At 47.7% G+C, this 13,997-nt stretch overlaps 1 protein-coding gene across 5 annotated transcripts in view; it reads right to left on the reverse strand.

Moving 5' to 3' along the window:
• The window catches only part of LOC123745316 (serine/threonine-protein kinase WNK1), a 340,974-nt gene that overhangs the window by 259,453 nt on the left and 67,524 nt on the right, over nt 1–13,997 (reverse strand). For 2 of the 5 annotated variants that reach the window (XM_069300721.1, XM_069300715.1), the window contains exon 1: nt 12,959–12,975. The exons of the other annotated variants lie outside the window; for them this stretch is intronic. In XM_069300721.1, the coding sequence (XP_069156822.1) occupies nt 12,959–12,960 (2 nt within the window). In that variant the 5' untranslated portion in view covers nt 12,961–12,975. Of the gene's footprint in view, nt 1–12,958; nt 12,976–13,997 lie in introns of those variants that run through there. 5 annotated transcript variants of the gene reach the window in all.

Below are 13,997 nucleotides of genomic sequence, written 5' to 3' on the forward strand. Positions count from 1 at the left end.
TTATCTTTGGCGCCCCCCCCCCCCCAGGCTTTCTGCTGGTCGCTACAATATTTCCCAGTTTTACTCAGCCGGTCTCACTGATCAGTTCCTATGAAGACAACACTTGTCATCTAATTCGAAACAAAGGGATTTCCTTGGTGCGAGCATCTTGCGCAAGCCCTGCAGAATTTTCCCATTCACCAAGGCTGTGTCTGGCGCGCCGCCTCCCTCCCTCCCCCTGGCTGGACGCCCCAGCCGGCCAGCCTGACACAACAGCACCAACACCTGATGTACCACACACCTGCCTTGTACTACACATCTTCACAAGGGGGTCGCCAGTAGCTCTGGGATTTACTACGCGGGCTAGTATTATGTAACAGGTGGCTCGCTCACCGACACCTTACCTACTGGCATCTCTAGTATTCTCCAGCACACTTGACCTCAGTATTATGATCATCTCCGCTGACTCGCCACTATCGTCCCCACCACACACACACACACACACACACACACACACACACACACACACACACCAGGTTCGTTAAATTGTATTGTTTACCACTAGTGTTTCAGCCAAGCTAGGCACTTGATTAAGTGCCTCAAGCGGGAGCAGGGCTTACACTCTCACTCCTCAGATGCACTCATTATATCAACATGGCGTCTGACACGCACAACTGGCAAAATAAAACAAAAGTAAACATAACCCACAATAGACCACATGACGTCACCTTTCTCTTGCAGCCCGGCTATAATCCAGCCTTGTAATGGCACTCCCTGCCCCCCCCCTCCCCCCTGCCCACGCAACACCACCATCTCTCATCCTCCACTCCGCCAATTTCTGAAGCAGTTTTGTTAGTATACTGGGCAGTCGACACGGACTGCGTTCCATTCTGATATCCTTGTGGAGTAAACCTTCCAGCTTACTGCTTTCCATGATTCTTAAAGTCACTCACGATGATCTCAAACCTCTGCAGCTCACCAAGAAAGCATTCAAATCCCCTTTAACCTAGAGGTCATTAAATAGAGTGTTTAAGCCTCCTCTAGCACGCATCAACCCATCCCAAGCCCAACCCACACAAATGCAGGTCGGCGTTCAATCCCCGACCGTCCAAGTGGTTGGGCACCGTTCCTTTCCCCCCGTCCTATCCCAATTCCTTATCCTGACCCCTTCCCAGTGCTGTGTAGTCGTAATGGCTTGGCGCTTTCCCCCTGATAGTTCCCTTCCCTTCCCTCATAAGCTATCGTTTTATTATTATTTATATTTGTATTACTCATACTCCCGCCCCCACCCCACTCCCTTGCACTATAGTGTCCCTCACCTACCAGCTTGATACCTGCAGCGAGGCGTCAGCCATCAAAGAACCCACACTACCTCGCCATTTTTGCACGCAGAGAAATATTAAGTTTAAAATTTCCATCAGAAAACCGAGATTAGTTTACCTGATTCCCATTCATGCGAGTCAAGATGTGACGGTCGCTCTCACGATCACGATGACAAACACTGCCTCTTCCTGACTCAAACAAAGAAGGAAGACTGAAGATTCGACCAAAAACCGACACCACTACACTGCGCGTTCCCTTGAGCTGACACTCCAACATGCAAGCATGACGACCGACGCTCGCGCGCGCACACACACACACACACACACACATTATTATATCTAGACGACAAAAACAAAATGAGGGCGACTGAATATCCTATCCAGTCGGTCGACTTTCATCAGGGGGTTAATCACGTAATATGTTAAACAAGAAGAAATACATAAGAACATAAGAACAAAGGCAACTGCAGAAGGGCTATTGGCCCATACGAGGCAGCTCCTATCTATAACCACCCAATCCCACTCATATACATGTCCAACCCGCGCTTGAAACAATCGAGGGGCCCCACCTCCACCACGTTACCGCGTAATACCGCTCCACCTGGTGGCACAAGTGCGAACCAGGTAACCGTCAGGTAAGGTAGATATACACTTTCATGTAGTTGCTTCACACCTCGCATACTCTGAGTGAGGAAGTCGGTGACCACCAACCATCCAGGAAGGTCTCGGCGTAGCTCACCTTGCGGCTCCGAGCCGTGTAAAGTCTCCACACACAAAGTTTGGTTCAAGACGCTCGCCCGGGAGAAAAGCATCCCTTCTGGTAGTTCCTGTAAACTTAACGACGCCCTTCCGCCCCTCCTCCTCAGTCACTAAAGTAAACTTGCTTTGCATCGCGAACTATCACAATTTTCAAGTCCACTGTCCCAAACAACTTCGTCTATAGGGGGATAGTTTTATGGTGTTATCTGACGTGTGCCGAGAGTGTGTGCAGTCCTGACCCTGTCGGCTAACTCACTCTAGACAGCCCCATCTCACGGTTTAACACCTGGCCTACAGGAGTTGCGTGGGCCCACAGGCCCACATATGTACCAGGACGGGGTTCTGGGAGTAGTTCCACACCCTAAGCCCGGCCCGGGGCCAGGCTTGACTTGTGAGTGCTTGGTCCAACAGGCTGTTGCTTGGAGCGGCCCACAGGCTAACATATCCACCCCAGCTCCGTTGGTCCGATACTTCCTGAAGAAAACTACACAGTTTTCTCTTGAAGATGTCCACGTTTGTTCCAGCCATATTTCTTATGTTCGCTGAGAGGATGTTGAACAACCGTGGACCTCTGATGTTTATACAGTGTTCTCTGGCTCGGCCTATGACACCCTGATCTTCACTGCTTCAAGTTGTATTTCCTTCCATATCGGTCACTCCAGTATGTTATTATTTTGACCATTAAGTTACACTAGGCCTAGTACAACCATCAAGCTGAGAGGCCTGGTCAAAGACCGGACCCGCGGGGATGTTGATCCTAGGAACTATCTCAAGGTAACCTCAAGGTAAGTTATCTAGCCACTTTACCTATCCAAATCACGGGACACATCTCCAGTCACGCAGGGTGCAGTCACACCTCCACAGATCTCCAGTATCATCTATTGATACTGATAATGGCTCAAAAGGGCCACCACTTACGGGCTATTCATGCCCGTTCCACCTTTTGGGTGGCTTAATCTTCATCAATCTATCCAAGTGACCCAGTTCACACGGCCTTCACCTTAGCCTCACCCACCCGGAGAGCGCCAGGCGGCGGGCGGGTCAGGGCCAGCGAGGACCCGTGCCACCACCACCACCGCCGCTGCTGCAGCAGCTCCGCCAGGATACACATATCATCCCACACAACATGAGGGCTGCCGCACCGCCCACTTCTGCTTCAAGCTAGAATCTATATGGTCACAGATCCGCGTACAGCGGAAGCGGTTGTGTCCCGCCTCAATCACGCAATTATGTTTATATTCTCACTCCGGGCTATAAATAGCAAAACCTGATTTACGGGGATATTATCAGAGAACTTACAATACGAGGTGACCCAGGAGCAGGTCCCTATAGTCAGCGACGTGACCCAGGAGCAGGTCCCTATAGTCAGCGACGTGACCCAGGAGCAGGTCCCTATAGTCAGCGACGAGGACAGTAGGGAATGTACAGCCAAACATTTACCCACGGGGGAGACGGATACCCCCACCCACCCAGTCCTTACTACTGTAGTCAGCGAATAATTCCTCCTGGAACTAAATCATTGCCAGAGTCAACAATCTATACAACTGGTTTACACAGAAATGTTATGATTGGACTGAAACAAAATGTGGGTACAGATGGACTTCCAGGTAGTCACAGGTGTGTTGAGCGTGGTGAAGCAGGTGTGTTGAGCGTGGTGAAGCAGGTGTGTTGAGCGTGGTGAAGCAGGTGTGTTGAGCGTGGTGAAGCAGGTGTGTTGAGCGTGGTGAAGCAGGTGTGTTGAGCGTGGTGAAGCAGGTGTGTTGAGCGTGGTGAAGCAGGTGTGTTGAGCGTGGTGAAGCAGGTGTGTTGAGCGTGGTGAAGCAGGTGTGTTGAGCGTGGTGAAGCAGGTGTGTTGAGCGTGGTGAAGCAGGTGTGTTGAGCGTGGTGAAGCAGGTGTGTTGAGCGTGGTGAAGCAAGTGTGTTGAGCGTGGTGAAGCAAGTGTGTTGAGCGTGGTGAAGCAGGTGTGTTGAGCGTGGTGAAGCAGGTGTGTTGAGCGTGGTGAAGCAGGTGTGTTGAGTGTGGCATGAGTGCCAGGCACCACAGGTACTCATGGCGCCATACTCCCCTCCCTCGGGCTTCACCTGGCACTGTCTTTGCGGTTTACCTAAGCTATCCCTGATGATGGAATAGTCAGTGAAGTAGTGTGTGTGTGTGTGTTAGCTGGCCGCAGGCAGGCGGCAAGTCATAACTGTTCTTGTATCGTCACGTGGTTCATCACCTCACTTTCCCTCCCTCCCTCCCTCTACTGTACTAGGGAAATGATTCGTCAAAGCTGTCCGTGTCAGAACAGTAAACACAGCAAGGAGAAGATCTCCTTCATGGGATGAAGAGGGGGTCGTCAGAGGCGTGAGCGATCCACCCCCCACCCCAACGGGTGGGGGGTGGAACTAGTGTGGCAGCAGGAGCAACATGCAAGCAGCCAGCCAGCCAGCCAGCAAGCGGCGGCACTGCAGTGAACGCTCTGACCGAATTGTTGCAGCCCCGTCGTCGCCGCCAGTCATGCACCGACCTGAACCACCACGGTAAATTACCCAGCGTTTTCCATCGCCTTCTTGCGCCGCTTGCCAGACCTCGCCGCCATAAGACACCATTAACTGATTTTGTCACTTGGTGCTGTCCACCTTTTTCCAGCGAGTCGTTGTAATGACGGTAACGCTGTTGCTAATGACCATAATGATAGTAAGGTTGCTGCTAATGACCATAATGATAGTAAGGTTGCTGCTAATGACCATAATGATAGTAAGGTTGCTGCTAATGACCATAATGATAGTAAGGTTGCTGCTAATGACCATAATGATAGTAAGGTTGCTGCTAATGACCATAATGATAGTAAGGTTGCTGCTAATGACCATAATGATAGTAACGCTGTTGCTAATGACCATAATGATAGTAAGGTTGCTGCTAATGACCATAATGATAGTAAGGTTGCTGCTAATGACCATAATGATAGTAAGGTTGCTGCTAATGACCATAATGATAGTAAGGTTGCTGCTAATGACCATAATGATAGTAAGGTTGCTGCTAATGACCATAATGATAGTAAGGTTGCTGCTAATGACCATAATGATAGTAAGGTTGCTGCTAATGACCATAATGATAGTAAGGTTGCTGCTAATGACCATAATGATAGTAAGGTTGCTGCTAATGACCATAATGATAGTAAGGTTGCTGCTAATGACCATAATGATAGTAAGGTTGCTGCTAATGACCATAATGATAGTAACGCTGTTGCTAATGACCATAATGATAGTAAGGTTGTTGCTAACAATGTCTGTGATGTCTACTTGTGAGTGCTTCGAACTATTGACATAACCGCGAGAGAAGTAAGTCCTTGGCTACTGGTGATGACTGGGATCACATTGTGTATTGTCTCAGACCACTCCATGATACACGCCGCAAGGTCACAGCTCATTCATGCACACCAAACTTTCACTTCAAATTTCGAGTTAATCCTGCGTTTTCACACACACACACACACACACACACACCCCAACGGCCAGAAAAGCGGGGTTCAACAGCTAGAGCTCGATCCTGCAGGTACAAATAGGCGAGTACAAAAAGGTGCGCGCGCGCACACGACCTCCCGGATGAGGGGACAATGCTTGGGGGTCGTAGTGTTCCCCGGATTCGAATCACGGTAGAGGCGGAAACAAACGGGCAGTTTCTTTCATTCTGATGCTCCTTTTCACCTAGCAGTAAATAGGTACCTAGCAGTTAGACAGCGGTTACGGGCTGCTTCCTGGGGGTGTGTACACTCACCTAGTCCTCAACTGTGTAGCTGTGTGTGTAGCTGTGAGAGAGTGAGAGAGAGAGAGTGAGAGAGTGTGAGAGAGTGTGAGAGAGAGAGTGAGAGAGAGAGTGTGAGAGAGAGAGTGTGAGAGAGAGAGTGTGAGAGAGAGAGAGTGTGAGAGAGAGAGTGTGAGAGAGAGTGTGAGAGAGAGAGTGTGAGAGAGTGTGAGAGAGAGAGTGGAGAGAGAGAGTGAGAGAGAGAGAGTGAGAGTGAGAGAGAGAGAGTGAGAGAGAGAGAGAGACACACACACACACCACACACACACACACACACACACACACACACACACACACACACACACACACACACACACACACACACACACACACACACACCAGAGGTACACACCAGCAGGATAACGAGAGCAGCATATGCCACGCTGGCAAATGTCCGGTTATCCTTCCGGAATATGGAATTTGAACAAAGATCCCTTCCGAACGCTGTACACGTCCTTCGTGAGACCTATTGGGTATCCTGGCCTGGAATTCAGTATTCCAGGTACAATCCAGGAATGGAACCCTCCATCTAAAGAATCATAAAATAAAACTTGAAAAGGTCCAAGAATACGCAACAAGGCTCGTGTTCTTGAGCTAAGGTGACTGAACTATTAATATTAAGACTGAGGGAACTGTACTTCACTACCCTGGTAGAAAGAAGAAATAGGGCATGACAACGACGTACAAGATACTAAGAGGGATTGACAAAGTAGATACAGAAGTAGTGTTCAAATTAAAGAACAGTAGAACGTGAGGATATAATTGGAACCTGTAAACACATATGAGCCACAGAGATGTCAGAAAGAACTTTTTGAGTCAAAGAGTCGCCAATATTTGGAACGGACTAGATGACGTTATCGTAGAAAATTCTATACACAACTTTAACTGTAAATATGACGAGGAACACGAGGGAAGCGAGTCACTGCCTTGAACTAGTGAGGGAGAGCCTATCTTTCCACCATCTTGTTTATGCTGGACTTTGCAAATACAAACAAGCACATACAATCACGTACCTACAGAGCACAAACACCTGCAAGCAAGTACCAACAGAGCACAAACACCTGCAGACAAGTACCTACAGAGCACAAACAAGCACCTACAGACACGTACCTACAGAGCACAAACAAGCAACTGCAGACACGTACCTACAGAGCACAAACAAGCACATACAATCACGTACCTACAGAGCACAAACAAGCACCTACAATCACGTACCTACAGAGCACAAACAAGCACCTACAATCACGTATCTACAGAGCACAAACAAGCACCTACAATCACGTACCTACAGAGCACAAACAAGCACATACAATCACGTACCTACAGAGCACAAACAAGCACATACAATCACGTACCTACTGAGCACCAACAAGCACATACAATCACGTACCTACAGAGCACAAACAAGCACATACAATCACGTACCTACAGAGCACAAACAAGCACCTACAGACAAGTACCTACAGAGCACAAACTACCAAGAACCGTCCTTGGTGTATGGTGGATTTCGCAAGGTAACACCGACACACACACACACACACACACACACACACACACACACACACACACACACACACACACACTTGGCGAATTTCACCAATTAGCAGGTAAGGCAAGAGAGTGTGACACGAAACTTTCAAGACAGCACCAGCGCGCCTGCCTGCCTGCCTGGGGCGGTGAGAGAGAGAACTCTTCTGGCCACCCTCTGGAAGAACCCGGGGGTGTGGGGGTGTGGAGGAGAGAACGAAAGAATAGACAATTTGTCCAAATACTCCACCAAGGCCGAACGATAGAAAAACGCTCAACACGGTAGCGAGTCCACGGCAGTCATGACGCACTTCCGCTGCCTCAACGCTACGCTACGCTACTTTTAACGCTAGATTCCCTCAGAGCTGCGCTTATTTAAAGCTTAGGTGCTCTCAACGCTAACTTAACGCTTAATTCCCTCAGCGTTACGTTTTCCCCAATCCTAAGTCACCCTAATGAAAACTTCCTGAAATCCTAACTGACCATAATGAAAACTTCCTCAAATCCTAACGTACCATAATGAAAACTTCCTCAAATCCTAACGTACCATAATGAAAACTTCCTCAAATCCTAACTTACCGTAATGAAAACTTCCTCAAATCCTAACTTACCATAATGAAAACTTCCTCAAATCCTAACTTACCATAATGAAAACTTCCTCAAATCCTAACGTACCATAATGAAAACTTCCTCAAATCCTAACTTACCGTAATGAAAACTTCCTCAAATCCTAACTTACCGTAATGAAAACTTCCTGAAATCCTAGCTTACCCTAATGAAAACTTCCTCAAATCCTAACTTACCATAATGAAAACTTTCTCAAATCCTAACTTACCATAATGAAAACTTTCTCAAATCCTAACTTACCATAATGAAAACTTTCTCAAATCCTAGCTTACCCTAATGAAAACTTCCTCAAATCCTAACTTACCATAATGAAAACTTCCTTAAATCCTAACGTACCCTTCTTGAGATGATTTCGGGGCTTTTAAATGTCCCCACGGCCCGGTCCTCGACCAGGCCTCCACCCCCAGGAAGCAGCCCGTGACAGCTGACTAACACCCAGGTACCTAATTTACTGCTAGGTAACAGGGGCATAGGGTGAAAGAAACTCTGCCCATTGTTTCTCGCCGGCGCCTGGGATCGAACCCAGGACCACAAGTCCCGCGTGCTGTCCGCTCGGCTCCCATTCATGGCACGGGCTATTCAAGCCCGTGCCACCTCTTGGGTGGCTTAATCTTTATCAATCAATAAAGTTACTTCTACAGTATTCCCTGCCACTCTGGCCTGGTAACACCATAATCCGCGTCTTGGCAAGTGTTAGAGGCGCTGTTCCAAGCTTGCATACTCAAGTCTACTAGACAAGGACGCAGCATTGTGGAAAAATAGCGCCAAGTTAAAATTAGCAGTGTAATATGTACACTACGAGATAATTGTATAAACAATGTCTCAAGAGTGTTTAACACACCTCACATGTATATATACCAAAGAGAATTAACGACAGAGCTAAACTTGTGTTCTGGCGGGAACTTGACAAACACATCCAGCGTGGCTCATCAACTGGGCTGTGGTGTCAACACGGAGCTGCCAGCTCCTGGCCCAACTGTGGGATTGATCAGTTCATGAACTAAGAGACCTGGGGCCAGATTCACGAAAGCACTTACGCAAATACTTACGAACGTGTACATCTTTCCTCAATCTTCGACGGCTTTGGTTACATTTATTAAACAGTTTACATGCATGAAAACTTGTCAATCAACTGTTGTTATTGTTATAAACAGCCTCCTGGTGCTTCGGAGCTCATTAACTGTTTAATAATTGGAAACAAAGCCGCCAAAGATTGAGAAAAGATGTACAGGTTCGTAAGTGCTTGCGTAAGTGCTTTCACGAATCTGGCTCCTGGTCAGAGACAGTTCCACAGAGGTCGCTCAGAACTACCATAAGGTCGTAAGGTAGGTAGAGTCTATCAGGATTTTCCTTCTCATTTTGCACCCTATGTCCACCCTCATATCCCTAGCGGCCATCTTCAACAAATTTACCTAACTGGAGTTGGCTCGAGCAGCAACTTGTTAGACTAGTCTTAGATAGACAACTAATGCGCGTGTTTCTCTGTCTTAATCCTTCTCATAATTTTGGCATCTTCAGCAAACATTGAGAGGAATGAGTCTATACCCTCCGGGAGATCGTTCACGTATATCAGAAACAGGATAGGACCGAGTACAGAGCCCTGTGGGACTCCACTGGTGACCACGTCAATCTGAGGTGCCACCCCTCACTAACTCTTTGCTTCGTATTGCTTAGGTATTCCCTTATCCACTGGAGCACTTTACCAGTTACTCCTGCCCGTCTCTCCAGCTTATGAACCAGCCTCTTATGGGGGACTGTGTCAAAGGCTTTCCGACAGTTCAAAAAATGCAGTCCGCCCAGCCTTCTCTTTCTTGCTTAATCTTTGTCACCTGGTAGTAGAATTCTATTAAGCCTGTAAGGCAAGATTTACCCTCCCTGAACCCATGTTGGCGATTTGTCACGAAGTCATGAATGTGTGTGTGTGTGTGTGTGTGTGTGTGTGTGTGTGTGTGTGTGTGTGTGTGTGTGTGTGTGTGTGTGTGTGTAGGGGTGTCTGGGTGTGTCTGCCTGTCTGCATACGTAGGATTTCTCAACAAACATTCTTTTCACGGTAGTGTATGTGTAGTGTACACTTGCTGAAAGACTCGTCTGGGTCTTGTCACTCCCAGCAGCACAAGCTAGGCGAGACAGGCTGTCCAATAATGTGCCAGCCAAACACCGACACACACTCCTCCAGCACACACTCAGGTTGGTTTTTTTGGCAGCGTACAGAGGCGAGGCGCCGTCCACTCCACACGCCGCAGGGGGACCCTGTCTCAGTGTATTGTCTAAGTCAAGTGCTGAAAAAAGAGCAGCGAGAAAGCGCGTTATATCACAAACTTGCTGTAGCAGCGTCAAATGACTTTACCCGCATGCGCTTATCCTATTAAGTTAGTGAATCACAAGTGAGTGAGTGAGTGGGAACACCTGCAGGAGTCTGAGCTCTCTCACTAATGCCAGCGTGTGCACAAGTGTCCAGGTCTGGGGGGAGGAAGCTTTAGCCACGATGCACTTGCATGGTCGCTCCACCACCTGCACTTCCCACACTGGAACACACGGCAAGGTTGACTCTGCAATACATGAGTGACAGCGTTCCATAACTTCTAAACATAATAACAATACGTTACAAGAACATTACCCATTGGCAAGTAATATCAAACTACTCTCTCCAGCCAGTTGCCTAACAAACAACGTCCAGCTCTCGGCGCTAAGTAGAGCGACACGGGCATCACTCCACCATGAAGGAGTTTACACATTAAACAGATCAAATAATATGCGGTATTAATACATTGCAATCCCCTCCACTATGATGGGTAATAACGGTTTAATCACTTGCGTCACCTGGGATGTGAAATAGGACCTGGCAAATACAAAGCCATCTTATATACACACACACATTATAGCAGCATATATGTGTGTGTGTGTGTGTGTGTGTGTTTTAATACACAGAGTTACCTGCGAAGAATAACGTGACGTCACAGTGACGCACCTCACATACCACGCACAAGAAGGCGTCTGACGACAGTCACAGATGTGACTGTCACAAACAGGTGCGCGCGACTGGTACAAGTGATGCTCAACAATCCTGTACATTTCCTGTCCTCCGTTTTCGATAGTCGTCCTATTCCCGAATCCCTTCCTTGAGCCGGGCATGTCTGGCGATAACGTGACCAGCAATGCCACGTGCTGGGAGCGGCTCCTCAGGCCCCACATACCCAGGTGCCCGAAACGCTTGGCGTAATAGTGGCTTTAGGCATTGTATGTACCAGCTCTATCTAGAAATCCATCAACGTTTTGTACCTCACCATGTATGCATGTACTTTACCTGAATACATATTTGTATTTGGTACGGGACTTCCTGCAGCAGCCTCTTACCTCTTGAAAACTTCCACTGGTCTTCCGGTAATGTGTCACCTGTGGTGGGAGGAGGCTGAAGAGTCGAGTCTCCCTCTTGTTTACACAGTGTTCCGAGACTGTGTCGGGGTCACACTTTACTCTTCACCCGCTCTTTCCTGCCAGACCTTTACCTCCAGTATCTTGTTATTTTCTTGGGCATATAAGGGACCTGGTCTTCCAGTATCATACACGTTTATATGATGTTCTCTCTTCTCCTTTTCAAGGACGACTTTAAGATGGTCGGCATTAATGCTGGCACTTTACCGTGTACTGTACCTGTATGCCGTGCATGGTTCCTTTACTACTATTATTTCAGTAATCCCCCCTACTTTGTACAGTACGTGGACGAGTAGTGCTCAAGGCTGGAAGGCACAAGTACTTGAAAACGTAGGAGCAAATATATGTTGGTGATTAACTGATACATTATTGTGAAGCCACCTGGACCACAGTACTGAGGACCACACAGGAGAACACCGTCACAAGGACCACAGCACTGAGGACCACACAGGAGGACACGGCCACGTGGACCACAGGACTAACAACTAACAATGTTTGGATAAAGTAACACTGAGGCGTAACTGTTCATGGATATAAAAGTATATTTGCTCAGAATCTACGATGTTTAAAAGTTTATGTTGTGTAAGAGAGCAGTAGACGGACAAGATGGGAGCCCAACCACCACGCTCAACCCACTGACACCAAAACAGATGGCGGAAAATAATTTCCTAAATCTTGAAACAAGACCAAACACTGGTAAATACATTTCACACACACACACAGGAGTTGGCAGAGCAGCTGTTCTTGGCACGAATGAAATGGTAGTGTACAGTGGTTGAACAGTGTATGGTTATGTCCTCCCAGAGGCCTTGGTACACCTTCACAGCCAACCATAAAGTCACACGGACCCAGGTACCACTGGACCCAGGTACCACTGGACCAACCCGTTCTCGCACTTTCGTATAATCAATATTGACTTATTAAATACGTGCATATGTGACATACTAATTTATTGTGAATATTTTAGTTTACCTTGAAAAGCTTCATAGAAAACACCGACTAAAATACTCACAATAAATTAGTATGTCACATATGCACTTATTTAATAAGTCAATACTGACTAATATAGTGCGAGAACGGGTTGACTGAACTCGGGTACCACTGGACCCAGGTACCACAAGTGTCCACTGTATGGGATTTCATCACAATAAAATATATAAGACAAAAACTGATCCACATGCTTAAGTACACATACAAGGAGTGAACTAGTTCTACAAGTCGTGTATGACGAAGCACCACATGCAAGAACCACTAAACTAATTACACTCATAATAATCAAGTGAAGATGAAGACGTGAGAAATGAAAGTGAGGCACAAAGGAGGCCTTTCACCCAGGAGAGACTACAACACAACCTCAAACCACAATTCCCAGAACCTTATTGAACAGTTGCTTCATACATAGACCTCAGACCTAAAGAAAGTTGATCTTAAGTGGGACAAATAACAAGAAATCAGCCTTAAAAATTGAAAAAGATTCAAGAATGTTGACCTCACCAACACCGTACCAAGTTATGAGGAAACTTACATCTTTCCAGAAATCCAGTTTCTCACATCTTAAGCAACCTGTTTCTCAATGGGCGTCTTGCATGCCGGTTAAAACTTTCCGACTTGGCTTACTTAATCTTTCACTTTAAACGTCACATTTGCCTCGCTTATTGCTTGTTTGTGGGCACGGGCGGCAGGTGATCAGTCCGGTGGTTAGTGGGGGGGCTTGGGTGACCAGCAGAATATTGACCAGCACGAAGGTGTCACCATCACTCCAACTAGTCACCATCACTCGGGCTCTCGTCGCCCTCATCATCGTCATCATCGCACATCATCAACTCCGTCTTTGCAAGGCTTCAACTAGTTTCCCAACACTGCTGAAGCTCGCCAAGCGCTGCTGTGTGTCTGTGTCTGGCCTGCAGACTCGCAGGTTTCACACGAGCGTCAATAAAGTCTGGAGACATACAAAACCGGGCAGCCGGAAAACCCGCTCCACCACGGCCACCAGCCATACAAATACCTAATACTAAACAATACCAAAACAATTCACGAACACAAAGACATTTTCCGGTGTGTTATTGATGGTACTGACCAGCCCAGCTGAGAGCAGGGTCTGAGGCTTGTGGTGCGAGTTGGGCCACCTGGCCACCACACCTAGGCACCACACCTAGGCCACCTGGGCACCACACCTAGGCCACCTGGGCACCAGACATAACACGAGCCCTGGCCACTGTGTCCAACACTGCCTCGGTGGGTGGCGGGGCCTCAGACTGCTCTCTACAAGCACGAAGTGGCGCTCCTTCCACCACTATCATAACACTGCACATGGCTCCACTTCCGTCATGCACACACAGCCTGGTTATATCACGTCACATTGCCACCCACGTACACTTACATGCTACACACAGTCTTGGCACCGCATTGAGTATTGACCAGTACTTGTACCAAGGGTAACTTAACCAGGCAATTGTTGCGGTGAGGTGTCACACAAGCGGACACAACCGGGTTGCATGCTACAGTGTGTGACACTGACCGCCGCACACAACTGGTATATACGAGGGGTGATGCGGTATGAATGG

The sequence above is a fragment of the Procambarus clarkii genome, chromosome 44 (assembly GCF_040958095.1).
Source record: "Procambarus clarkii isolate CNS0578487 chromosome 44, FALCON_Pclarkii_2.0, whole genome shotgun sequence".
In the NCBI taxonomy this organism is placed as follows: Eukaryota; Metazoa; Arthropoda; class Malacostraca; order Decapoda; family Cambaridae; genus Procambarus; species Procambarus clarkii.